Source organism: Pogona vitticeps, chromosome 1, assembly GCF_051106095.1.
Source record: "Pogona vitticeps strain Pit_001003342236 chromosome 1, PviZW2.1, whole genome shotgun sequence".
NCBI classification, from domain to species: Eukaryota; Metazoa; Chordata; class Lepidosauria; order Squamata; family Agamidae; genus Pogona; species Pogona vitticeps.
The window spans coordinates 343,671,862-343,696,253 of record NC_135783.1 but is presented as its reverse complement, the minus strand read 5'-3'; the positions used below and the strand labels follow the sequence as shown (position 1 = coordinate 343,696,253).

The 24,392-nt window shown below is 43.4% G+C and overlaps 2 protein-coding genes across 2 annotated transcripts in view; both read right to left on the bottom strand.

Moving 5' to 3' along the window:
- The window catches only part of LOC110069790 (inverted formin 2), a 29,093-nt gene extending 9,968 nt beyond the window's left edge, over positions 1-19,125 (bottom strand). The window contains exons 1-11 of the mRNA XM_020777343.3: positions 19,068-19,125; positions 17,690-17,792; positions 14,165-14,250; positions 12,153-12,253; positions 9,813-9,883; positions 9,518-9,625; positions 7,528-7,598; positions 5,583-5,703; positions 5,318-5,482; positions 3,537-3,639; positions 2,965-3,129 (exon numbers count right to left, since the gene is read on the bottom strand). Coding sequence (XP_020633002.3) covers positions 2,965-3,129; positions 3,537-3,639; positions 5,318-5,482; positions 5,583-5,703; positions 7,528-7,598; positions 9,518-9,625; positions 9,813-9,883; positions 12,153-12,253; positions 14,165-14,250; positions 17,690-17,770 — 1,072 coding nt within the window. The 5' untranslated portion in view covers positions 17,771-17,792; positions 19,068-19,125. The remainder of the gene's footprint in view (positions 1-2,964; positions 3,130-3,536; positions 3,640-5,317; positions 5,483-5,582; positions 5,704-7,527; positions 7,599-9,517; positions 9,626-9,812; positions 9,884-12,152; positions 12,254-14,164; positions 14,251-17,689; positions 17,793-19,067) is intronic.
- LOC140703260 (inverted formin-2) overlaps positions 18,934-24,392 on the bottom strand; it is a 74,171-nt gene continuing 68,712 nt past the window's right edge. Inside the window, exons 8-10 of the mRNA XM_072986737.2 lie at positions 22,344-23,201; positions 20,915-21,060; positions 18,934-19,129 (exon numbers count right to left, since the gene is read on the bottom strand). Coding sequence (XP_072842838.2) covers positions 19,064-19,129; positions 20,915-21,060; positions 22,344-23,201 — 1,070 coding nt within the window. The 3' untranslated portion in view covers positions 18,934-19,063. The remainder of the gene's footprint in view (positions 19,130-20,914; positions 21,061-22,343; positions 23,202-24,392) is intronic.

Here is a 24,392-nt window from a genome sequence, read left to right as displayed (position 1 = left end):
TAGCCTGTGGGCATCCAGGGAGACATCTCATGGTGCTGTCAATGAAAATGTACACACAGCTGCAGCCAAGTTAATTGCTGGATTAACTACTAGAATAGTTAACAATATCAGAATGTATTCTTGAGGGCTTTCATGGCTGGGATCCAATGGTTGTTGTAGGTTTTTCAGGCTGTTTGGCCATGTTCTGGAGGTTTTTCTTCCTAACAGTGCGGCCGGCATCTTCAGAGAACAGGAGTTAGAACTCTGTGTAGTGTGTGGGCTTCCCTGTGTAGTCTAACATAATGATTACTGGTGTTGTCCAGTACTTCTTTATTTCAGGGCATGTTCAGCTTGTTTCAGGGCATGTTCAGCTAATACCGATTTTTCCAGTTGTTTTAATTTGCAGTGTCTTTCATGTTCTTTGATTCTATTCCGGATGCTGCGTTTTGTGGTCCCAATATATACCTGACCACAACTGCAAGGTATCTGGTATACTCCTGCAGTGGTGAGGGAATCCCTTTTGTCCTTTGCTGACCGCGACATTTGTTGTATTTTTTGTGGTACATCTGAATACTATTTTAGGTTGTGTTTTTTCATCTTCTCTGAAGATGCCGGCCACAGAGACTGGCAAAACATTAGGAAGAAAAACCTCCAGAACACGGCCAAACAGCCCAAAAAACCTACAACCATCAATATTAGAATGGTTAATGGAGTACACTTCATTTATTGGAAAGAAATCTCATCAGGACTTCTTACTCAAGGAAATACTCATGTGTTTCTAGGCAAAACCAAGCACTCAAAACAGGAATTCTGTTCTCTGTGACACCTCCATTTTGTGGGTTTCTTCGTCGCTGCTTTTTACACCAACATGGTTCCCAAACGTTTCAACACTCCTCCTCTTTCTCATTTCTGAGAAACTCTCATGCCTCCCCACTGTCATTCAACCTTCCTTTTACACACATACACAAAATCAATATGTAATTTAAAATTAAAACTGAAACTAAACACACAAACCACCTAGCTCTTTTAAATAAATTTTGAGGTATAAAACTTGAAAATAAAAAAAAATGTTTCAGCAGAGAGAAAAATGTATATTAAGAACATCTCACACTCCTGTTCATTTTTTAAAAATCCCCTGTAAGTTTAAAAATAAAAACCTTTCTCCGGTTTGGGAACCAGCTCACATCCAGGAAGCATGGGAAATGCAGAGTTACCATGTCACCCCTTGGGACAGAAGGGTGTTCTTTTCATGACGGCTGCAACTCATGACCTGCCAAGGCCAAACCTCACCACATGAGGGCTCATTGAAACCAAGCGTTCTCTCAGCACAAAACTATGGTAAAAATAAAACCAGATTCCTTTGCTGGCAGTCTTACCAGTAAATATAAATGGGACAAAAGCATGCCGAGGACTACATATTTATTCACTGGAAAACCAAAAATGGATAGTTTCTAAGAGGTAGCCATGTTAGTCTGTGCAAGCAGATCAGGTAAATTCCAAGGAAACAAAACAAAATAAAACAAAACGAAATGTGTGGCACCTTAAAGACTGACCGTTATACTTTAATGTCCACAAAAGCTTACATTAAAATATAATGTTTAGTCTTTAAAGTGCCACATGTCTTGATCTTTCTGTTTTGTATTGTTTCTTTGAATTTTACAAAAATACAGAAATGGATAGTGTATCTAAACCCCCCTTCCCACTTTCATTCTTTATACTAGGATTTTTGGATTTTAGAGTAATTTTGGACCAGAGTTACTGTAATTACTGTGATTCCTACCCATATTTTAGCCATTCTACAAGACCATAATTTCCCTAAGGCAACAGAAAACAATAGAAATAATAATAAAATCATACTGCATATAAAATACTGGTTACAATGAAAATACAGGCCACAATCCTTTTGGGGTTAAAAAAACCCCACCATTCACACGAAACACACACACACAAAAAACAAATAAATCAAAACCCCTAACCCTTCCCTCCACCAAACCAGGCACCAAACCAACACCCATAAAAGGGAAAAAGCATTTCGCCCTCTGGTTTTCTGTCCATCGTGCGGCAGTTTATTTAACTAGTATGCTCATGGTGGAGCATTCCACCTGGCCTATATGACAGAGAGGTTCGATACACTTTGCACAGTCATATATGCCAACAGGATTCTGGGGCCAGAGAAAAGCCACAACAGGATTCTTGTGGCACCTGAAATAATTGTTAAGTTTTGTTCGGCATAAGCTTTCCTGGACGGCAGGCCACTTCATCGGATAAGACATAATACAACCGCCTCAAGAGATTTATTTCAATTTTGCGCTGCAAATATTTTCATTTAAAAGCCAGGGTGATGAGGCAAGTTTTCAAAACTGACTTCGATCCAGCCACAAATAAGGGCAGACATATCGCATGAGATAAGCTTGGAACAGTTTTTTTATTTAAAAAAGAAAGAAGACATTATTGAAGAAGAAAGAAAAGGTGTGAGCTGTATACCTCTTGCTTGTTTTAACTCAGCAGCACACAAAGTGGTGTGGGTCCTGTGCACACACCCCGCCGTGCACCCAGTATGATCCCAACCTCCCTGATTTTGCCCCAAACCACAAAATGCTGGAGGCATCTTGGGGTGTGTGTGTGATTTGTCACACGAACAGGTTTTCCCACCCAGTCTGATTTAGGCCTTAAAAATGCCATTTTTTAAAAAGAAAAAAGTGACAGGCCTGGTTTCTTTTTTAAAAGGGGGGCACTTTATAGAGCTGAGACAAAAAAAGACCTTTTAAGGCCTAAAAGTAGACTGGTGGGGAAGCATTACATTTAAATAGCATTTTTTTGGGGGGGAGGGCTATTTTGAAATCTATGAGCAAACTGGTTTTTAGAAGGTGTTGGTAAGTTTAACAATGGGCTCCAGATCCTTACAAGTAGCCCACTCATGCTTTAAATGGAAATTTCTGCCCCCCTGAGCCAGGAAAGATGGGGACTCTAGAATTCTCTCCTTACCAGCCTCCTTGTCTTTCTGAGGTTGACTGGGAGACATTTTGACAGGTGTGTCTGAATCAACCTTGTTATTCCTGGCAGTTTTCCGCAGCTGGAACCCTTTTCTTATGTCGGCCAGCAAGGCATCGATAATGCACACCTCTTCCTGCTTCACGGCTCCTTTCTTAACTGTAGTTGGACATGAAAGAGAGAGTTAGACGGTCAATCCATTTGAAACCCTGGGCTTTGTTGTTTTTGACTTTGGGATGCTTCTGACTTGCATCTCAATTTATGCAGGCATGAATTCCACTCAACACCTGCTACTGTGTTTGAAGGTGGGCTAAGGAAACGGGAACGTTCTGCCAAAAGCTTGGGAAATGCCATATTGGTTGTGGGGATTCTGGGAAAGGTATTCCAAAAAAAAAAAAAAAGTTTCCAAGCTCTAGTTTTACTGTACCTTTGACAAACAATGACAGTACAGAAACAGTACAATCCTCTACTTGCTTCTCCAGAAATACATCCTTCAGTGAGACCTATCACCAGCCAGGTGGGTCTAAGATTGTAGACTAATTCAAGAAAATTCTTCAGTTACTCACTTATCTTTCCATTTTCTCCTTTCTGCCTCTTCGCCTCTTCCTCCTCTAGCTGTTTTTTCCTTTTCTCGGCTTTCACTGCTTGCTCCTTTCGGTCTTTGTTTTCCTGAAGGTGGGAAATATCAGTATGTGAAAGACACACAGTGGTGCCTCGCAAGACGATTGCCTCACAGGACGATTAATCTGCAAGACAATGACTTTTTTCCGATCCCCATGGTGCAAGACGATGGTTTCCTATGGGCGATTTTCGCAAGACGACAAATTTTCCCCATTGAAACGCATTGAATAGGTTTCAATGCATTCCAATGGGGAACCGCGTTCCGCAGGATGATGTTTCCTATGGACGATTTTCGCAAGACGGCGATTTTTCCATTGGAATGTATTAAATGGATTTCAATGCATTCCAATGGGGAACCGCTTTTTCATGATGTTTTCACAAGACAGCGATTTTCGCGGAACGCATTAACATTGTCTTGCGAGGCACCACTGTACATACATTTTGTTTCATGTTCAACAGTTACATGGGAGGAGGGAGGCTGGCTAGACATTAGAATGCTCCATATTTTACCTACCCATTCCTGATATTGAAAATGCCAAGTGCTAAAGAAACAAGTTATCTGTGAAGCTTATATTCCTGGAGTTTCTTTCTAAGATTGCTCTGCAGAAAAATCCCATCTATAATTTAGAAATTTAGAAATCTTTCTAAGATTGCTCTGCAGAAAAATCCCATCTATAATTTAGAAATTTAGAAATCTTTCTAAGATTACTCTGCAGAAAAATCCCATTTATACTTTAGAAAAATCCCATTTATAATTTAGGAAGGTGTTTAGTGCCTTCTTCTCCACTTCTTCCATGTATAAGCTGGCGATAATGGGCGACACAGGGGAACACCTGGCACAGCCACATATCTGTCTGTTAAAGTCAACTCTGTAGGTGAAGTAAGTGGTGGTCAGACACAGGTCTGGTTTAAGTGCTGCTTACAATCCTGTTTTTGCAAACCAGGATTACACTGATATAATTCATTTATTTCTTTAGGTGGATTTCCATCTCACCATTCCACTGTAATTCTAATACTCAGTACAGATAACTGGAGAATTAAAAGTAACTTTTTTTGTTAAAAAACCCCCAGTAAAACAGCAATACAAAAAAAAGTAAAGCTATGGAAAGAAAAAGAGGGAGCCAGATAAGCAGATATAAGCAACTTACTATACGTATGTGAGGAGCTAAATCCCTGTGTAACCAAGAGAACATCAGGGCACTTCTGTATCAAGAAGGAAATAGGGTTATGCTAAACTACTACAAGGGATGGGCTCAGGAGCCTAAATCTACAAATTCTTGGAGGAAAATGACGTGAAAGGAGTCCAAGATACGTACAAAATGATATGCACTCTTTGCCTGGATTCAACCATTTCTTTGCAAATCTCCCTAGGGTGCCTAGATCATTCCAACATTTGTACTAGTTTGCTCAATATAACTGAACTGGCTCCCACTTCTTAGAGGCAAGCTTTGAAGCCCCTTTATGAACAGTGCCACTTCATCAGGGTGGCTCACACAATTGGATGCTTCCCTATTTGAAAACAAAAGAAAACTCTCTGCAGAGAGAAAAGAAGAAATCACACAGATGAGCTCTGTCCTAGACATCTTCCTCTCATCTTAGTTTCTATGTGTGAAAATGATTTAATTTCCATTTGCGGGAGAACATGTGAGACACTACTTTCCCTCAAAAAAGGTACTATCTACAAGAACAAAATGTTAGCATCCCACTAATTGTCTCAAATTCCAACCTTTAATGCTTTGATAAAGAGGTCCCGGAAGGTTTTCATAGTGTTAAATATCTCTTCCAAACATAGTTTGTTTGGGTCCTCACAGAGGTAATTGGCAAGCTCCACTTTCTTCATGTCGATGATTTCGAACTCATCTTCCAATTTCTTGTTAGCATTTATGCTATCCTGAAAGAGATAGTGGTCAAGGTTCAAAAAGTGTCATTGATGAAACAGAACACATTTTCAAGGGAGTTTGTGAAGGAGCTTCAGTCTATCTCAAACCAACCTGAATGGCTCCTTCATACTGTCCTTTCACCTCTTCTGTTGACGACGACAACTTTCTTGCCAGCTCTAGCAGTTTTTTCATATTGGAACTGGATTCAGAGCGTATCACATCCAGGTTGATTCTGAAAAGGAACAAACTGCACTTTTTGGTTTCTGAATCAGATGTCACGGGTGAGAAACACCTTCTTGCTTGTTTGCTTCCTGATACCTTTAACCACATTTTCTGCTCCCAGAGGCCTCCAAGAACAGTGGCTTTCACTTTATGGGGAAAACAACAAGCAACAAGCAATAACAACCAAAAGCCTTGAGAAAAGAAGATGGAAAGGTGATAGGATAGCACTTTTCACATACTTGAAAGGTAGTCCATACAGAGGAGCAGAATCTGGTCTCGATTATCCCAGAGTGCAGGACACGCAACAATGGGCTCAAGCTACAGGAAGCCAGATTTAGACTGAGTATCAGGTAAAACTTAACAGTTGGAGAAGTACAACAACGGAACCAATTACTTCAGAAGGTGGTGACATTGGTAACACGCGAGGTGTTCAAGAGAAAATCGGACAACCATCTGTCAGATCTATTTTGACTGGATTCCTGCATTGGGCAGGGAGTTGGATTCAGTGGCCTTATAGGCCCCTTCCAACTCAATTATTCTATGATTCTATAAAAAATTTAAGTACCTGTACAACGGCTTTCTGTTTACATTATTTTAAATGCCTATTTTCAGGCCCTGAATGACTCAGAAAAAGTGCTCGCTTTTACTTGTCCTCACCATCCAGCTTCACCCCATGGTCTTCATATGGTAAGAGGAGAAGCAAAACCTCTCTCTATTCACTTTGCTCCCATGGTTGTCAACAAGGATGTGCCAATTGTTTTTGTTTGTTTCTTTGTTTGTTTTGGACTACAAATCCCAAAACTCTCCAAGAATTTCCCAGCCAGCAAAGACGCACATGCAGATACCCTTCATGTTACTCGCCTGGACAAAGACTTTTCTGGGGCTTCTTTCCTGTCCCAGGGCTTCTGGCAGGAAGCTGCCCCAATGTGTCCTTGGGCAGTAGTCTTGTTTTCTTTTGTGAGCTAAAGAGGTGGCCTCTCGAAGAGCCACCACCCCAGAAAGCACTGCAGCAGTTTCCAGGAAGCAGTGGGGCAAGATATAAGGCCTAGAAGAAGCCAGAGAATTTCTTTGGGAGAATAAAATGAGTTTTTGGCACATGCGTCTTTGTGGGTTGGAATTCCCAGAATTTTGCTTGGGGAATTCTCAAAAAAACTCTGTTATTTGGGGTACAAAGCAAAAATAAAAATTCACTGTATGATGCTCTGTATCCTCATGGTAATTCTCTGTATGACTACCTTTCAAATATTTGAAAAGTGCTATCATATGAAAAAAGCAAGTCTTCTTTTCTCAAGGGTAAAACATGCCCAGTTCTTCCTGTCTTTTCCTACATCCTTGCCCCCCTTCTCTGAACTTGTTCCAATTTGTTGACATCCTTCTTAAAGTGCGGAGTCTAGGACTGGACACAGTACTCAAGATAAGCCCTAAAGTGTTCCGAATAGAGGGGAACTTGTATTTTGCGGGATTTGGAGACCATACTTCTGTTAACGCAGCCTAAAATAGAATTTGCCTTTTTTGCTGCCGCAACAAGGCTGTCCATAATTTTGTACAAGTCTATCTTGTCTCTTGCTACTCATCTTGTTTTTTGGTGATGAAGAGTCCCAATATTTTTTTTAAAAAAGTAAGGCAGTTGCACCACACATTTGATAATTTTGCCTGCTCTTTTCTGCAGCTTTCGAGATCCCCTTATTACAAAGTATGACTTCTATAAAGCTTCACCTATTCAAAATACTACTGTGATACAACATTTTACTTTTTTTTCTTCATTTTTGGGCAATTGCAATAATAAAAAAAGAAGAAATCCATTACACATATGCACAGAGTAAACTATGCCTACCCTGCTGACTTTGAAACACATTCAAGATCTTTGGGAAGTTGCAGCAAATCTGTGTGATTCTTTTCCACTTCCTAAAGGAAAAAAAAAAGGGGGGGGGAAGGTTTTCAATTATTCGTTTGTACAGAGAACAGTGGCTTACACTAAAGCACAGAGAAATTGCCATTTTTGGACAACAACTCCCTAAATATCCCAGACCTGGAGATTCTAGGAGTTGTTGTCTATGCTGATTGTGAGAAGAGGAAACACACACACACACACCTCCAAGTGCAAGAGCCAGTCCTAACTCAGGCAGCACTGGGAGATGGCAAATGCACTGCTCTTTGTGGCTATTGCCATCCCAGAAGGGCTCCCTCAGCTCCAGCTGTGTTGCAGAGCCCAGCAGTAGAAGGCATCCAAGCCCTCCATATCCTTCTCCTCGGGCTGCCCAAAAGAAGAAGCAAGCAAATCAAGTGGCACCAAGATTTATAGTAATCATAACTAACAAGAATCCAAAGGGAAACAGCTGAGACAAAATATATATGCATGCTGAACAACCATCTCAATGGATTAAATATTAGCCAAGGATCCTTAAGCCATTACTAAATGTGATAATTCTATTGCTATATGCTTTTTCTCTTCTTTTTTCTTTGTAGCTCATTTTTCATTTTTCCCATCTTGAAGTTTTTAATATTGATTGTAATCATTCTTTTTTATTATTGCTATTATTGTTATATTATCGTATTATGACTTTGTAAGCTGCCTAGAGTGGTCATATTGACCAGATAGGTGGGATATAAATTGAATAAATAATAAATAAATAAATCTATTTTTATTTTCCATCCCCAAGTAACCAGGGTCCTTTTTTCAGAACAAGGCTCAAAGGTAAAGTCTATCATTGTCTACTTTACTATGTTTCTACTCTTGTTTCTTTTAATCATTGTTGCTGTTTACAGAACCAAACTTCAAAAGAACAGAATATCAAAGAGGGGCTTTAAATCATTACTAGGTGTGAAATGCAACCGACCGCCACTGTCTCTTTATCTCAGAGCCTTCTATGAATGTTTTACCATTTATTCTCTCTGTTCTGACTCTTAGGCTTGACGAAGTGGACATGTTCCACGAAGCCTACATTAAAAAATAGTGGCTAGTCTTTAAAGTGCCACAACATCTGCTCCCCCCCTCCTTTGTTTTGTGTTTCTTATTGAAACGATTAACTTAGTATTTCTAAGCTTGCCTTTAACCCCTTGTTCAGCCTTGGAATAGTCTCTGGAAAATGCATCCAAGGTGGTAGAGGTGGAAAGTGAAATTTGCTAAGAGAGCAAAGAGAATTTATTAAAAAGAGATCAATAAGATCATATTTTAGAAGAGCCTTGAAGAGGGGGAAAAAAACTTTTAAAAACGGTTTAGGAAAGAAAAAAGACTAGTGGGCGAGTTCTAATACATATGTGCATACATATACTACCTACACATTTAAGTTACTAGGGAACAGATTGTTTCTGCAATTAAAATGCTGAGGGCAAAATAGTAGAGAAGAAAGTAAAAGGCTTTGTAAACCGTTGTACATTTTTATCAGTGAAGTGAAGCGTCAGGGGAAAAGGTTATGGGAAGCCTCTTGAAAAAAAAAATCCTAATTGTGATTTTAGATTTTTCTGGAGGAGTACGTATTTCAGTTGTAGAAATTTCATTATGTTATGTATTAATGCCATGATACAATGCATTTCTAAAAATAGGGAACTGTCAGGAGGAAAAAGAGAAAGACCAGCAACAGCGCAAAACCCCACCTGACACACCTCTCTTTTCACAACTTAGATTAAACCTTCTGGTTCAATTCCTTGAAAGCTGTGTGTGCTTCATTATATAGAAAATAGTGTTAAGATGAACCGCACTAAATCTAAGATGTTTCTATTATATACGTACTATGAAGGGGGAAACTGAAATAATGAGTTCAAAACTAACAAATAGGTTACGGGATAAGTGTTGAATTTCTCTGTGAGAAACAGCAGAAATATACCTCTAAGATATGATGAAGTAATGTTATACGGGTCTGGTTTGCTTTGGTTTCTGTGAGTTTCAGCAAAGTGCCAATTTTAAAGCCATCCGCATCTCCTGTGTGACTTCCCTGAAAAAGTAAAAAAAAGAAAAAAACCCAAGAGTAACAGACAAACAACTATAGCAAAACCCACAAAACCAAACTTGCTTTGGTCATAACACTAGTTTAAGCAGTTGCTTATGTTTAGGCTTAGGCAAGAGCAAAGAAAAACTGGTCTTCATGGTGTTACTGAAAACATATTCAAAATGGAGCTTACATAATTCAGGAAGTTCCCAACTTTGAGAATCAACTGGCAGAAGAGGGGCAACCGGTGACTTATGAGGAGATCTGATGTGAAAAAGAGCAAAAATAATTTATTTTAACGGACAATCTGATCAGCTTGAACATGGATTGATGTAAACGTCTACAGGGGACATTTGAAGTCGAAGAACATCTGGAGGCCCAAGATTGGGGACCCCTGCTCTAGCGGGCATGGATGCAACAGACCTGGGTCCACCCCTTCAGGCTATTTTATGCCAGGGGAGGTTTTGAAAAAAAAGTCCCCCTCCCCGAGGATATAATGTGAGCAAAAAACCCTGGAAAACCTGTTCCCCATGCTCATTGAGAACATGCAAATGGGATATTTGAGCAACTTTTTAATAAAAGAAAGTGGGCATGAGAAGCATGGTGTAGAGCAGGGACGGTGAACCTTTTTGGGCCCAAGTGCCCAAACTGGGAGGGGGGGACAACAGCAGGCGCCAGGCGGCGGCGGAACAGGAAGTGGCAGCAGTGGAAGGGGGAATCTGTCATGAGTGCATCCGAAGACCTGGAACCAGAAGGGTTAAGTGAGGCTGAAGAGAATGCTGAGAGATCAGAAACACCTGAACCGCCTCCAGATTCTCCTTCCACAGCAGACAAGCTTCGGGCCAGGCTTCGGGAAAGGCTTAGGACAAGGAGATCAGAGGATTGCTCGAAGGCTGTCCACAGAAACCTACGTTCATCTAGTCCTGAGTATTAGCAGGATAGAAAGCTTTCCAGCAGCTCAAGGACCTGTTTTACTATAAAACAGCTCCCAGTGAAGCCAGAAATTCTGTGGAAGCAAAGAGTCAAAACCCTGGCTTGCATCCACGCTTCTTGAATTGTGTTCCTGACTCTGAACTCTGGATTCTTCCCATGGACTACGCTGGTATTGGACTTTGGACTCTGACCCTGGACTACGCTGTGTATCGGGCGCTGGACTTTGACACTGGACTTCATTCTGGGAGCTGATTTATGGACATTGGCTTTGCATTCTTGATATTCTTGACCCTGGACTGGTTTATCGGACTTCGACTGTTGTAACCCCCGGGAACGTGACAGAATCCCAGGCATGGAGGTGCCTCAAGACCCCACTCCGGATCCGCCGCCAGCACCAGCTGCTTTGGATCCTGACCTGTCACCTGTTGAAGCGCCAGCACTGGTTACAGCTGCCTCCTCATGTTTGGCTGTGGGGGGGGAGAAGCGATCCTGCAACTTATGGCTTGTGTGCCTATAGAAAGGGCCCTGCATGCCAGCTGTGGCACGGGTACTATAGGTTCACCATGGCTGGTGTAGGGTGTGCGCATCCTCTGGCAGTTGCTAAACCCTCCTCTCCATCCTACATGGGTTGGGCAAGTTCCGCCTCCAGATGTTTCTTCTGTGCATGGATAACGAAGACCATGACATCAAGATCATGGAGGAGTCAGGGCCACACACTGTAATCCATCCTTACATAATTCTAGTGACTTCAGAAAAGAATGGCTGAACAGAGCTTCTGTTTTTACACAGACAGGATCAGTGGGGATGGAATTCAGCTGCTTAGTTACAGTGGCGTAAATGTGTGGCCTAAATTGCAGCAGTGAGCTGTCATGAGTTAAGAAGCTGCGCACCAACTGTGTGAGTTGCACCACTGCAGACACAAGTGGTAACTTGTCTACCGGCTGCCGTAAGCTATTACAACTAACCAGTGGGATTCTGGCTGCTCGTATCTCAAAGACAAGATGGCTTCATTCCATTCAAAACAAGGACGAGCCACTTCAGTTTCTCCTGTAATCTAAAAATAAAGCCTATATTTGGTGGATTCAGAGGGTTAGACCACTGGTTCTTAACCTTGGGTTAGTCAGGAGTTTTGGACTGCAACTCCCAGAAACCTTCACCACCAGCTGTCCTGACTGGAGTTTCTGGGAGTTGCAGTTCAAAAGCATCCGAGTAACAAACGTTAAGAACCACTGGGTTAGACTGAAGGGCTGAGGCAATGCACTTTGCCCGCCCTGACTTCAAATGGTTTCTGATAAATGAGTTTCTGATAAAAGTTACCAATCCTTGTCTGAGTCACAAAGGAAGGAGGGAGGACAAATCTCACACGCTCCACCTGTTTCCAGGAACTCAACAGACCAAGGATAGGCATGATGTGACTCTACAGACATTGAACTGAACTTTCCTCATCGCTCAGTGGATTTGACGGCTAGACTAACAAAAGTTGGAGTCTAGTGCCCAGCGGGCTCGTGTTTCCTCTCCTTCCAGAGGGGACTCTAGAATCATTTCCAAAACTACTCTGAACCCAAAGGTTCTACTGAAGGGTGTGCGTGCTCTCATTTACCTTCGCAGGCCCTCCTGACTATTTCCGCCTTGGGCCGCAACATCTCCAGCACAACAGACGTCTCTTCGCACATCAGCATGCACTCGATCCGCAGCTGGTAGCTAGAATGGAGAATCAGGACAGACCCCTGACATAGTGCTTTGATGACAGCTGCAGTTAATGCTGCTCAGGCTAGTCTTTGTTCAGCAGCATGGAAGACCTTGGCCTTACCTTTGAACTGCAGAGCAGGAAGGGACTCTATGGATCATTGAGTCCAGCCCCATTCAAGGGGCCCTAAACTTCGCAGCCAGAGATCTAAGCCACTGAGCTATCCAGCAGACCAAAGTTATTTTAGAAATGCAAATAGCTCAGGTTCCTCAGAGGCACCAGCACAGAATTATAATGATTTGACCCATTAATGGAGGACAGGTCTGTTAATAGTGATTACCCAGGACAGCCGATGGAAATGCCAAACCCAGAGGTATCGCGTTTGCTTTGGTATTTTACGCAGGGTGAACTTATAAAGTTATCTTATAATGAGCCAGATGACTACTGGACCTAGTCTCAACAACAAAGGAGTCTTACCGTATCTTAAAAAACTAGTTAGTCTTACTTGGTGGAAGCTTTTTGTGGACTGTAACTCACTTTTTCCAGATGTATCTGAAGAAATGGTCTAAATTCCACATACACTGATGTCAAAGAAAAATAGTTAATTTCGAGGGTGCCACAAGCCTGGTTCCTGTTTTTGCTGCCAGCCCCCTGCACACTTCTTTCCAGCCCGTCATCATCTTTTCTGGTTAGCTATGGCTCTTGAGGTCCAGAATTAATTGATACCCCCCCAAAAAAAAACCCAAGGTCCCTCTACCCACACAAGATGGAGATGCTATTGGTTGTTGCCTGGAAGAATAATATCGATCTAGTTTTGAACAGAGCTGCACTCAGGGAATGAGCATCGTCCCTAGAAGCTCCATGGAATGGCTCCTTTAAACAGTGTAGACTGGTCTGCTGACTGCGTCTCAGTTTAGTTACAGACAACCTGGCTTTATCAGCCAAAATTTGACAACCTCCATAACAGAGTTTGAAAAGGTATTTTAAAAGTAACTAGAATACAGTAGGACAATATCCCCCCCCCCCCCCCATATCTGCAGAGGAGCTGTTCCAAGCCTCCTGTGGATACTAAAGAATGCAGATTATAGCAAATGGTTTTTTTTAATAGTAAATGCTATATGCAGCATAGTCCCTGCCTCCCTCTAGTGGCCAATTCTGGTAATTTCATACTTAGAAATCTATATAGGATTTTTCTTTCAATATTTTTTAGACCGTGGATAAGTGAATCAGCAGATACTGATCCTGCAGATAAGGGGGTCCTTTTGTATAGCTATAGGTCAATTGAAGGTTATAATTACAGACACCTGTCACTTAATGATTTACCTATTTTAACGACTGCTTGGATTTATACCTCATAAATGCGTGCTTGCATCTTTGCCACGCCCCTTCTCCATGGCACGTGATTTATTATTCTTGTATGCAGTATTATTGCTCCTCACTTATCGACCAATTCGCTTAATGATCTAGTCATTGTAACAGAACTCCGCTGTTAAGTGAGCAATGAGTGCCTGTATTCTTTTTAGAAGTTACTGTTCACTCCGTGTCATTCAAATAGTTATATTTTAGTTACCTTTAAGTATCAGAATGTTACAGTACTGTATGTTGACCTGTGATACAAAACCCACCTAACAGGTGGACTTGCCCTATATCCATAGAACCTCATAATAATTGTAATGTAACTTAATTACACCTTAATTACCACAAAGATGAATTCATTATGTACAACTATTGATATCCTAGCTCTGCCTCACTTTAGATTGCTATAATGTAATCTGAAGTGCCATCATGAAACATTATCTAAAAGCAAACAAAGAATACTTCTTGCTTTACAAGTGTCTTTACTAATAGACCTAATAAACTGCATGGCTTAAAAATATTAATTTCCTTTATTTGGCAAAGTTATAAATAGTTTGGATTTCTCTTACCTAGGAACACCGAGGAGTAGAAGATAGAACTGATCAGCATTTGACAATTTTTCCTTCTCTTCTTTGAAGGCTTTCAAGTTTTCTATCTAAGAAGGAAAAGCAAATGTCAAGTTCTCACAACATCACTGTATTTACATACTCAACTGGCTTCATGCTTGGATGTTGTGATAAACCATAGTTTACCATGGTGTGAACAAACTTGGCTATCTCTGGAGGTTACACATTTCTCTCATTCTGATGTGGCTACAAGAAGGAAGTTGAAAGGATTTTGCTTCCGTTTTTTTTAAATTAAAAGCTACTCACCCAGGCATTCCACCCCAACAAATTGTGGTGAATATTAACTAAGCCACCATCAAACCATACTTACCGTATTTTTCGCTCCATAAGACGCACCTTTCCATAAGACGCACCAAATTTTTAGGAGAAGAAAACAGGAAAAAATTATCTGCTTTCTTCTCCTAAAATTTGGTGAGCCTTATGGAGAGGTCCATCTTATGGAACACACCCTAGGGTCCTAGGGTGTGTTCCAGGACCCTTTGGAGCCTCCCCCTGCCTCCCTCGGGGGCGAGAGGGGGTGAAATCGCCACCTTCTGGGGCTCTTCTGAAGTTTCTCAAGCCTCAGAAGAGCCCCCAAAGGTGGTGATTTCATCCCCTCTGGCCCCCAGGGGAGGCAGGGTCAGTCTCCAAAGAGTCCTAGAACACACCCTAGGACCCTTTGGAGACTCACCCTGCCTCCCCCGGGCGACAGAGGGGGCAAAATAGGCAGCTTCCAGGATCTTTTCTGAGCCTTTCCAGGCTCAGAAAAGGTCCTGGAAGCTCCCGATTTTGCCCCCGCTGTCCCCGTGGGGGTGGGTGGGTGGGAGCCTGGCAAGGGTCCAAGGGAGCCTCCCACCCCCCCATGGGACCAGGGGGGGTAAAATCGCCAGCTCCCGATTTTACCCCCCCCTGGCCACGTGGGGGTGGGTGGGGGGAGGGTGGCATGGGTCCAAGGGAGGGTCCCTTGGACCCTTGCCACCCTCCACCCACCCCCCCATGGGACCCGGGGGGGTAAAATTGCCAGGTTCTGGGAGTGTTTGGAGGCTCCCCAAGCCTCCAAACACTCCCAGAAGCTGGCGATTTTAACCTCCCTGGCCCCATGGGGGTGGGTGGGTGGGAGCCTGGCAAGGGTCCTGGGAGGCTCTCTTGGACCCTTGCCACCCTCCACCCCCCCCCATGGGACCGGGGGGGGGGTAAAATCGCCAGCTTCTGAGTGTGTTTGGAGGCTTATCAAGCTTCCAAACACTCCCAGAACCTGGCGATTTCGCCAGGGCTGGCCCCGCGGGGGGGTGGGGGGAGGGTGGCAAGGGTCCTGGGAGGCTCCCTTGGACCCTTGCCACCCTCCACCCACCCCCCCATGGGACCAGGGGGGGTAAAATCGCCAGGTTCTGGGAGTGTTTGGAGGCTCCCCAAGCCTCCAAACACTCCCAGAAGCTGGCGATTTTACCCCCCCTGGCCCCGTGGGGGTGGGTGGGGGGAGGGTGACATGGGTCCAAGGGAGGGTCCCTTGCACCCTTGCCACCCTCCACCTACCCCCCACGGAGCGGGGGGGGGGTTTAAAATCGCCAGCTTCTGAGAGTGTTTGGAGGCTTATCAAGCTTCCAAACACTCCCAGAACCTGGCGATTTCGCCAGGGCTGGCCCCGCGGGGGTGGGGTGGGGGGAGGGTGGCAAGGGTCCTGGAAGGCTCCCTTGGACCCTTGCCACCCTCCACCCCCCCATGGGACCAGGGGGGGGTAAAATCGCCAGGTTCTGGGAGTGTTTTGAGGCTTGGGAAGCCTCAAAACACTCCCAGAACCTGGCGATTTCGCCAGGGCTGGCCCCGCGGGGGGGGTGGGGGGAGGGTGGCAAGGGTCCTGGAAGGCTCCCTTGGACCCTTGCCACCCTCCACCCACCCCCCCATGGGACCAGGGGGGGGTAAAATCGCCAGGTTCTGGGAGTGTTTTGAGGCTTGGGAAGCCTCAAAACACTCCCAGAACCTGGCGATTTTGCCAGTGCTGGCCGGTGCGTGGGTGGGAGGAGCGTCGCAAGGATCTGAGTGAGCTCCCAGGACCCTTGCGACGTTCCCCCCACCTGGAAGCTGGCGATTTCGCCGGTGCTGGCCCCGTGGGGGGCGTGGGGGAGCCTCGCAAGGGTCCTGGAAGGCTCACCCGGACCCTTGCGACGCTCCCCCCCACGGGGCCAGCAGCGACGAAATTGCTGTATTCACACCATTAGACGCACTGACTTCCCCACCCACATTTTGGAGGGGGGAAAGTGCGTCTTATGGTGCAAAAAATACGGTAATTCTGTTTTAGTAAGCCATTGTAATTAACCACAGTTCAGTGACTTAGGAAGAAAGCTTGGCAAGTTCCTTATTCTCATTAATTCAGAATGTCTCAAATATCACAAATCACTTCAACAAGGAATTTTCAAGAACTTCCTGAGATTTCTAGCCCCCAGGGTGAGGGGGAGATATTGAGTAGTTAAAGAACAACAACCCAGAATGTTCTCTGAATTGTGTACATAATTTCTTTGTGCAAAAACAGCATGCTGTATGTGCAGAAACCCACGTATAGAATACGAATAACTGGCTGATCCTTCAGAAAGATGCAGAGAACCCATGTGATGCTCCCAATTTTTAAAATTCCATGCAAACAAGGCAGAAACCACCACACTTTCCAGCTGTGCATATGAGTTGTTTGACTTGAAAACAGAAACTGAAAGCAACAGGAAACATTTTACTGTAGCATGAGCAGAAAATTTTTGCGGGAAGTCATCAGCCAGAAGAAATTGGTGATTTCATGAATTTGGATTCTGTGACTGTGTTCTGGGTTTCAGATTTGATGACTCTATTTGGGGTTTCAATCAGAATTAAACAGGAACTATCCATGATGTTTAACACAGTCTTTGAAAGAGATTCACACTTTGGATAGTTTTTTTCAAAGTTCAGATCAACACCCAAAGTGGATTAACCACGCCCAAGGAAAACAGAATCATCAACTTCATTCTCTGTCGCTGCTCCCAGACTGGTCTCATCTTTACTATCCTTCCACAAACAGACAAAGACCTTTCTCATCAGGCAAGCTTTACCTGAGTGAATGGCTGTCTGAATAGAGTTTTTACTGCACTCAATGCATTTTGATGTTGCTCATGTTTCTGGTATTCATTTAGTATTGTATACTCATTGTTACCAACATAAAAAGTGTATTTTAACTATTGTAGGCTGTCTTGGGTCCCTTTTAAGGAGAAAGGAAGGCTACACTATTTTTAAGTAAGTAAGTAAGTAAGTTAGTAAGTAAGTAAATAAATAAATAAATGTTTCTACATGAAAATGCTTCTGAGTCCTTTTCCATAGCCATCTTAGCAACAATGGAGGGCAGGATAAATCCACGGTTTTCTTCCTCGAAGTATACAATATTACAGCTTGTTATGATCGCCAAATACAGCCACAGTGACACAAACAAGAAGCTAAGCAAGAATATGCTTGTTTGGTATTAAGAATTCTTACTTCATGTTTTTCCGGCAGGAGCTTCAGCAGCTGCTTGAGAACCTCAACGTCAAACTTTGTTCTGTCACCTTTCTGAATCATGTCAATTACCTCTTCATTTGAGCTACGGATGAAAGAGACTGATTAGAGGTCATCAGTATTCAACAGAGGTATAAAATTCTGCATGGAGAATTTGGAGGAAGAGGACTATCTCCTAACTCTTTCTCATAATCATTCAGTTCAGTTTGCCCCTTTCTCATATGATTAGAATTCTGAAGCCACTCAAAGGAACGTATTGGCAAAGTTGTGGTCACTCCTCTGCTGTGGAAAGGATTACCACCCACTCATGCTGTGCCACGCCTCAAGAGGTGTCATGCCCAGCTGGTACTGGTGGGAGAGAAGGGTGCTCCCCAATGGATGTGTTTCTTTTTGCTATTTTGTATAGAATCACAGAATAATTGAGTTAAGACTATAAGGCCATTGTGGCGGACATGGTGGTGCTGCGGGTTAAACCACAGAAGCCTCTGTGCTGCAAGGTCAGAAGACCAAGCAGTTGTAAGATCAAATCCACGCGACGGAGTGAGCTCCCGTCGCTTGTCCTAGCTCCTGCTGACCTAGCAGTTCGAAAGCATGTAAAATGCGAGTAGATAAATAGGTACCACCACGGTGGGAAGGTCACGGCGTTCTGTGTCTAGTCATGCTGGCCACATGACCACAGAAACTGTCTACGGACAAACGCTGGCTCTACGGCTTGGAGATGGGGGTGAGCACCGTGCCCTAGAGTCGGACACGACTGGACTAAATGTCAAGGGGAGCCTTTACCTTTACCTATAAGGCCATCAAGTCCAACCCACTGCTTAAGCAGGAATCCAAATCAAAGTAGATCTGAAAAATGGTTGTCTAGTTTTCTCTTGAACGTCTCCAGCACTGGATGTAACTGGTTCCATTGTTGTACTGCTCTAACAGCTAAGACATTTTTCCTGAGATTCAGCCTAAATCTGGCTTCCTGTAGCTGGAGCCCATCATTATGTGCCCTGCACTCTCGGATGACTGAGAACAGATCTTGCCCTTCCTCTGTATGATTACATTCCAAGTATTTGAAAAATGCTATCATATCCCCCCCCTCCCTGGTCTTCATTTCTCAAGACTAAACTTGCCCAGTTCTTTCAGTATCAAGCTCCATCCCTGTCAGCCACTAGTGCAATAAACCTCCCAAAGCTCTAGTGGCTTTCTGTCTTCACGGTTTAAAGAATGGAAGCTCACTGGGGTTCTGGCTCTTCCAAATCTATCATACGAATTATACATACAGAATGTCACTCTTAGGTAGGATTGATGAAGGGTGCAATTTTTCTCAATCTTATATGTTTGGGGTTTTTTTTGTTCTTTTGCAGCACCTCACCACTTAAATTGCTTCAAGAAGATGTTCAAGTTGAGGCTCTTCTTGGAATCCAGAAAGGTGATCTAGAAAAATGAAACACTTGAGGTTAGTCTTAACAAATGTGTGTGCAAAAGTTACTATGGCAGCTTTTTCCTTCTTCCCCCGTGGACTCATGCTGGATCAGCAGAACTCTCATGTCACCTTAAATGAACGGGAGCCCGTTTTGTTAAGGTGATATGTGTAGGAAAACCACCCACAGCTACTGTACTTAGTCATAGAAAGATCACTGCATCGTGTGTTATGTGTGGAAAAATTTCACATCTTGATTTTGCTTCATTTTTCTGAACACAACTTACAATATTGTCACACGTTTTGCTTCTACCAGTTTGTGAGACTTTGGGCTTTCATTTTATTTTTCTTTCCATGTGGAAATTTGTATCCCTTTCCAATATGTTATTTCAGTTTTTTATTTTTACTTCCCTCCCCCTAAAAGATTTCAGTTCGTTGTTCAACTGAGTTGTACAGTTCATAGGTCTCATTAAAGGTGGAAAAAGTTCTGAAATGATTTATCTTTGTCTCATTTTTTTATATCAAGACACTTGACATTTTAATGGGAGTGTGTAAAGTTTTTATATCCACTGTAGATTCCAAAAGGACAAGATTTCTAAACGTTTCATTTGTATTGGACATGGCAGCTATTTTCTTTGAGCTGCTCAGCTGGTCATTTGCTTTAATGCAAGTCTTGCTTGTTCTAACATCAATAGAAGACACCAAGGTCTTCTGTCTTTTTTATTCTATTTCCATTGGCCAAAATTTTATTAAGGGTTTACAATGGCATACAAGTATTTGCATCAATTGTGAAGGTGCATTTCTAATCATGGAGAAGTTCCTGCTCTCATTCCTGGTTGTGTGCCAAGTTGCACATGTGGCATGCAACTAGCAATGCAAGCAGCAACTTCTCAAACAGCAGCAATTCATTCCAATGGTTGATGAAAACACACGCAATACCAGCCTAAATTTCCAATAGGTTGCTAGTCCTACTTTGATTATTATTGCTACACAAGCATGCAGCAATCCTTATTGTGTAAGAGACCAATTCAGCATTCCAGAAGGCAATTCAAAAACTAGGGCAACCCTAGCAGTCAAGATGGTCTACAGGATACCCTCATGTGCTCACTACCACTCACACTTGTTGAAAAACAGCCCTGACAATTGCTTTGTGCTTGGACAAGAAGTGGCTAACTGATGAAAAAAAAAGGGGTCAGCTTCTGGGATTTTTCCTTGTGTGGAAAAATCCATTTACTTTGTGAATTGTAATGAGCACAAGAGGGTATCCTGTAGACCATCTTTACTATTGCAATGGTGTTGTCAACATTCAGGCTGCCTTTTCTTATGTAAAGCTTGGCATCCTTTTTCCAGCTGGCAATGCAGACACAATATTGTGCAGTGATATCAGGCCATTCCGTGGCTTTTTGAATAGTTGCTACAGAAGCACAATATCCCACGTTCATAAAACAGTTTGTTTCTAAATAACTGAATTATATATTAACACTGGTGTTATCAACAGTATTATCAAATTTCAGAAACTAACTGCCACAATTTTAGTCAGCGTAGGCATTTTCTGTGCACTGAGTTACAACATTTGGTATGAAATAGCAAATGCCCACACTAACTTCTTAACCAGTGACTATTTGCCATTGAAGTTTCTGCCAATTGGGTTACGTCAGAGATGTAACTAACAGGATTCTGGTCTTAACCTGTTGCTTTGAGTAGCTGCACTTGAGTTCTCAGAATATCAGCAGATAATCCAGACTTTGGATTGTTTAATTCACTCAGGAAGGCTGGGGGTAAACAGAGCATGATCCTACCTCTTTTGGTTCTGTCTTCACTGGAGCTGCTTCTTTTGACTTGGGCTTCGCTTGTGGGAAACAAAACAGCTGTTCTATGCTTGTATAGTCTGGCTCAATGGTCTCTTCACTACTGCTGGTTACCGAAGCCCACATGGAGTGACCTTCTAGAAGACACAAAGCATTACATTTGATGGCAGCTGGACACTTTCACTTTAAATACGTCCCTTCAAAAATGATAAGTGTTCACTCAAGCATTTGTACTGGGGAAGGGGATTGGACACCAAGCCAACAGGGAGAAAAAAAGATCACAATTACCCAAGCTTTGTTGTTGTTAGGTGCCATGAAACTGCTTCCAACTTAAGGTGACCCTATGAATTAATGACCTGCGAAAGGTCCTCCCATTGCCAGCCCTGCACACATCTAAATAAAATTATACCTTCTACAGGTTGCTATAATGGGTTTCTGTTAAATGGCTGAAAATGGCTTTCACTAAAATTATTGGGCTTTTAAAACTGAACTGCCCCCTTGACCCATCCAAGGGTCAACATATAAAAAATACAAAGGGGGCGGGATGCTGGGGTGTTATTACATGGCCCTAGAGATCGCATGTGGTCAGTGAGCTGCATTTTGTCCACCTCTGATCTGGAGTGTAACACATTGACCGATCTTACCCGACACTGAATCTTGGCCCTATGCAAATCCAACAGCAGAACAGCAAGTTCATGGATCTGAGGGTCTGAGGCTTATATTGTGGATCTCAGTATCCAAAACTGGGACCGAACCTGGTAGAGCTCAATTTTTACCCCCAAGAATCTAGAATAGTGGTTTCCATCCTTGGGTCCCAAGATGTTCTTCGACTGCAACTCCCAGATGCCTTCACCACTATTTGTGTTGGTCAGGATTTCTGGGAGTTGTAGTCCAAGAAAATATGGAGATCCATATTTTAGATGTCTTAGACATTCCAAAGAAGACCCTGGTTTCACAGCCATTGAAGCTCCCTAATCCACATGCTCTTCAGAATGGATTTAACTTAAAACTGGGAGCAACCTTCAAAGAGGCAGATGTTCTTCTCCATGGCAAACTCTGTAGGCATTATCCAGATACCTCAAAAGATTTCATCTGAAACGTTTTAAAATTGCTTTTGGTGGAAGAAGATCACACAGGGAATAACACAATGCACCGAATGCTTTCTTTTCTCCTAATTCTAAACAGATCAGGGAAGCCTCACCTATAGTTTAATGTTACGTTGCACCTGAAAAGAAATCTGCAAGGGAACTGATAACATGAGAATCAAAGGGAGCACCATAATGTTTGTGCCACCGCTAAGCAGGTCCTGCTCTAACTTCTGCGATTCAGACGAAGCAAGCATGAAACAAGATGGCAGAGGGAGACCTTAACATACTGTAGGTACTGGTTCAACCGGGGGGGAGGGTGCGGACGAGCCTACCTCTCACCACATTGGAAGGGAGCTTCTGCCAATTGAGTTTCTTCATCCTCAAGGTTGGAGGCTTCACCTTCTTGCGGAAGGGTCTGGCAAATCCAAGGGAATGGTCAACCTGTGCGACAATGACCTCCTCCACGTTGCCTCCTAGAGGTGGAGGAGGTGGGACACCTGCCATGCCAGGCAATGGGGGAGGAGGTGGGACACCTGTCATGCCAGGCAATGGGGGAGGAGGAGGTGGCATACCTGGGAGTGGAGGAGGAGGAGGGATCCCTGTCATGCCAGGTAGAGGTGGAGGTGGGGGTGGCATACCTGGGAGTGGAGGAGGAGGAGGGATCCCTGTCATGCCAGGTAGAGGTGGAGGTGGGGGTGGCATGCCTGGCAGTGGCGGAGGCGGTGGGATCATGGTTGTACTAGGCAAAGGCGGTGGAGGTGGGGGGATCCCTGTCACCCCAGGCAGTGGAGGAGCCTGAGGTGGCATCTCATTCATGCCAGGGAGAGGTGGTGGTGGTGGTGGAGGAGGTGGAAGTTGCTGTGCTCCAGGGAGTGGAGGAGGAGGAGGTGGAGTTGGAAGACCACTAGATGGAGATGGAGTTTGTCCTGGTGAAGCTGAGCAAGGCAGCAGCTGGGATAGCGTAACTTTCTCAGGCACATCTGGTGGCTGTGAGTTGGGCAGGGCACTTGAAGAGCAGTTCACTGCCGAGAAGCTCTGGATGGCATTTGAATGTCCTCCCAGATCTTCATTGGTCTGGGTACTCTCATCTGCTTTGCTGGTCATTCTTCTGATTTCTGAACTTCTTTTCTTTGGGCGCTTCTTGATGGACAACAGTCTCTCCATGACTTCTTCCACACTGTTGCCTTCTACTGCAAAACAATTCAGACAAGTGTAGACATGTGGAAGAGGCACTGAACATAATGGTCAAAATCCTGTTGCTTAGCAAAGTAAATCACACTAGGGGCGACCTATGGAATCAATGGGGATTTAATGAGTCAATTCCTCTGTAGGTTCCATTGATTTAAGTGGGTCTACTCTAACAGTGACTTCTATGGTAACATAAGTCGCAGTTAGAGTAAGCCCATTTGAAACAATGGAAGTTACAGAAAAGTTGGCTCTCCAAACCCCCACTGATTCAGTGAGATTTACTATGCCCAGTAACAGGATGTTGGCCATTTAAAAGCAATTCAGATCTTTCCTTATAAACATAGCAATCTAATTTTATAAAGATGCACAATCCAGTAGCTCTTGAAGTGAAATGACCAGATAGGCGGGGTATAAATAAATAAACAAACAAACAAACAAACAAACAAACAAACAAATTAATTAATTAATTAATTAATTAATTAATTTTTAAAAATAACCTTTTCAGGGCCATGGTGCAAAAGCTAAGTTCAGTGACACAAATCTCTAAGAAGAATTAGACCAATTATAACCCAGGGCTTTACACATGGCATAGATGTTTTCATCATCATCATCATCATCATCATCATCATCATCATCATCATCATCATCATCATCATCATCATCATCATCATCATCATCATCATCATCCTAAAAGTGCAGAGCTCGAAACGACCCTATGGATCATCAATTCCAGCCCCTGTCAAGTAGGCACAGCGGGGAACTGAATTCCTAACCCCTAACTCTGCAGTCGGATAGCTAAACTTCTAAGTTATAGGATAGCCTTTTCCAGGGGTGCCTGGTTCCCCCCCCCCCAACAGGGTTAGGTGCAGGTGCAAAGTAACGTGTTAGCCCCACCAGTCAGGCACGATCATTTTCTAATGCTGTTCCTGTAGCACTCTGATGAGAAGACAAATAATGAGTATAGGAAGGGGATGTAACGTGCACATTCAATTCATGTGCCAATTAGGCTCAACATCCCTTTCCAAACCACCCCGTGCAAAAATGAGGGTCTTTAGCTGGACCCCAGAATCCTTTACAATCTGCAGGAATTGCAGGAGAGATGCACATAATTTGAACTATGACCATCACCACTGCAGGTCTATGTGCGCAAACAAGGGGAAGGGAAAGTTTAAGGTGGGTTTTAAAGCTGATCA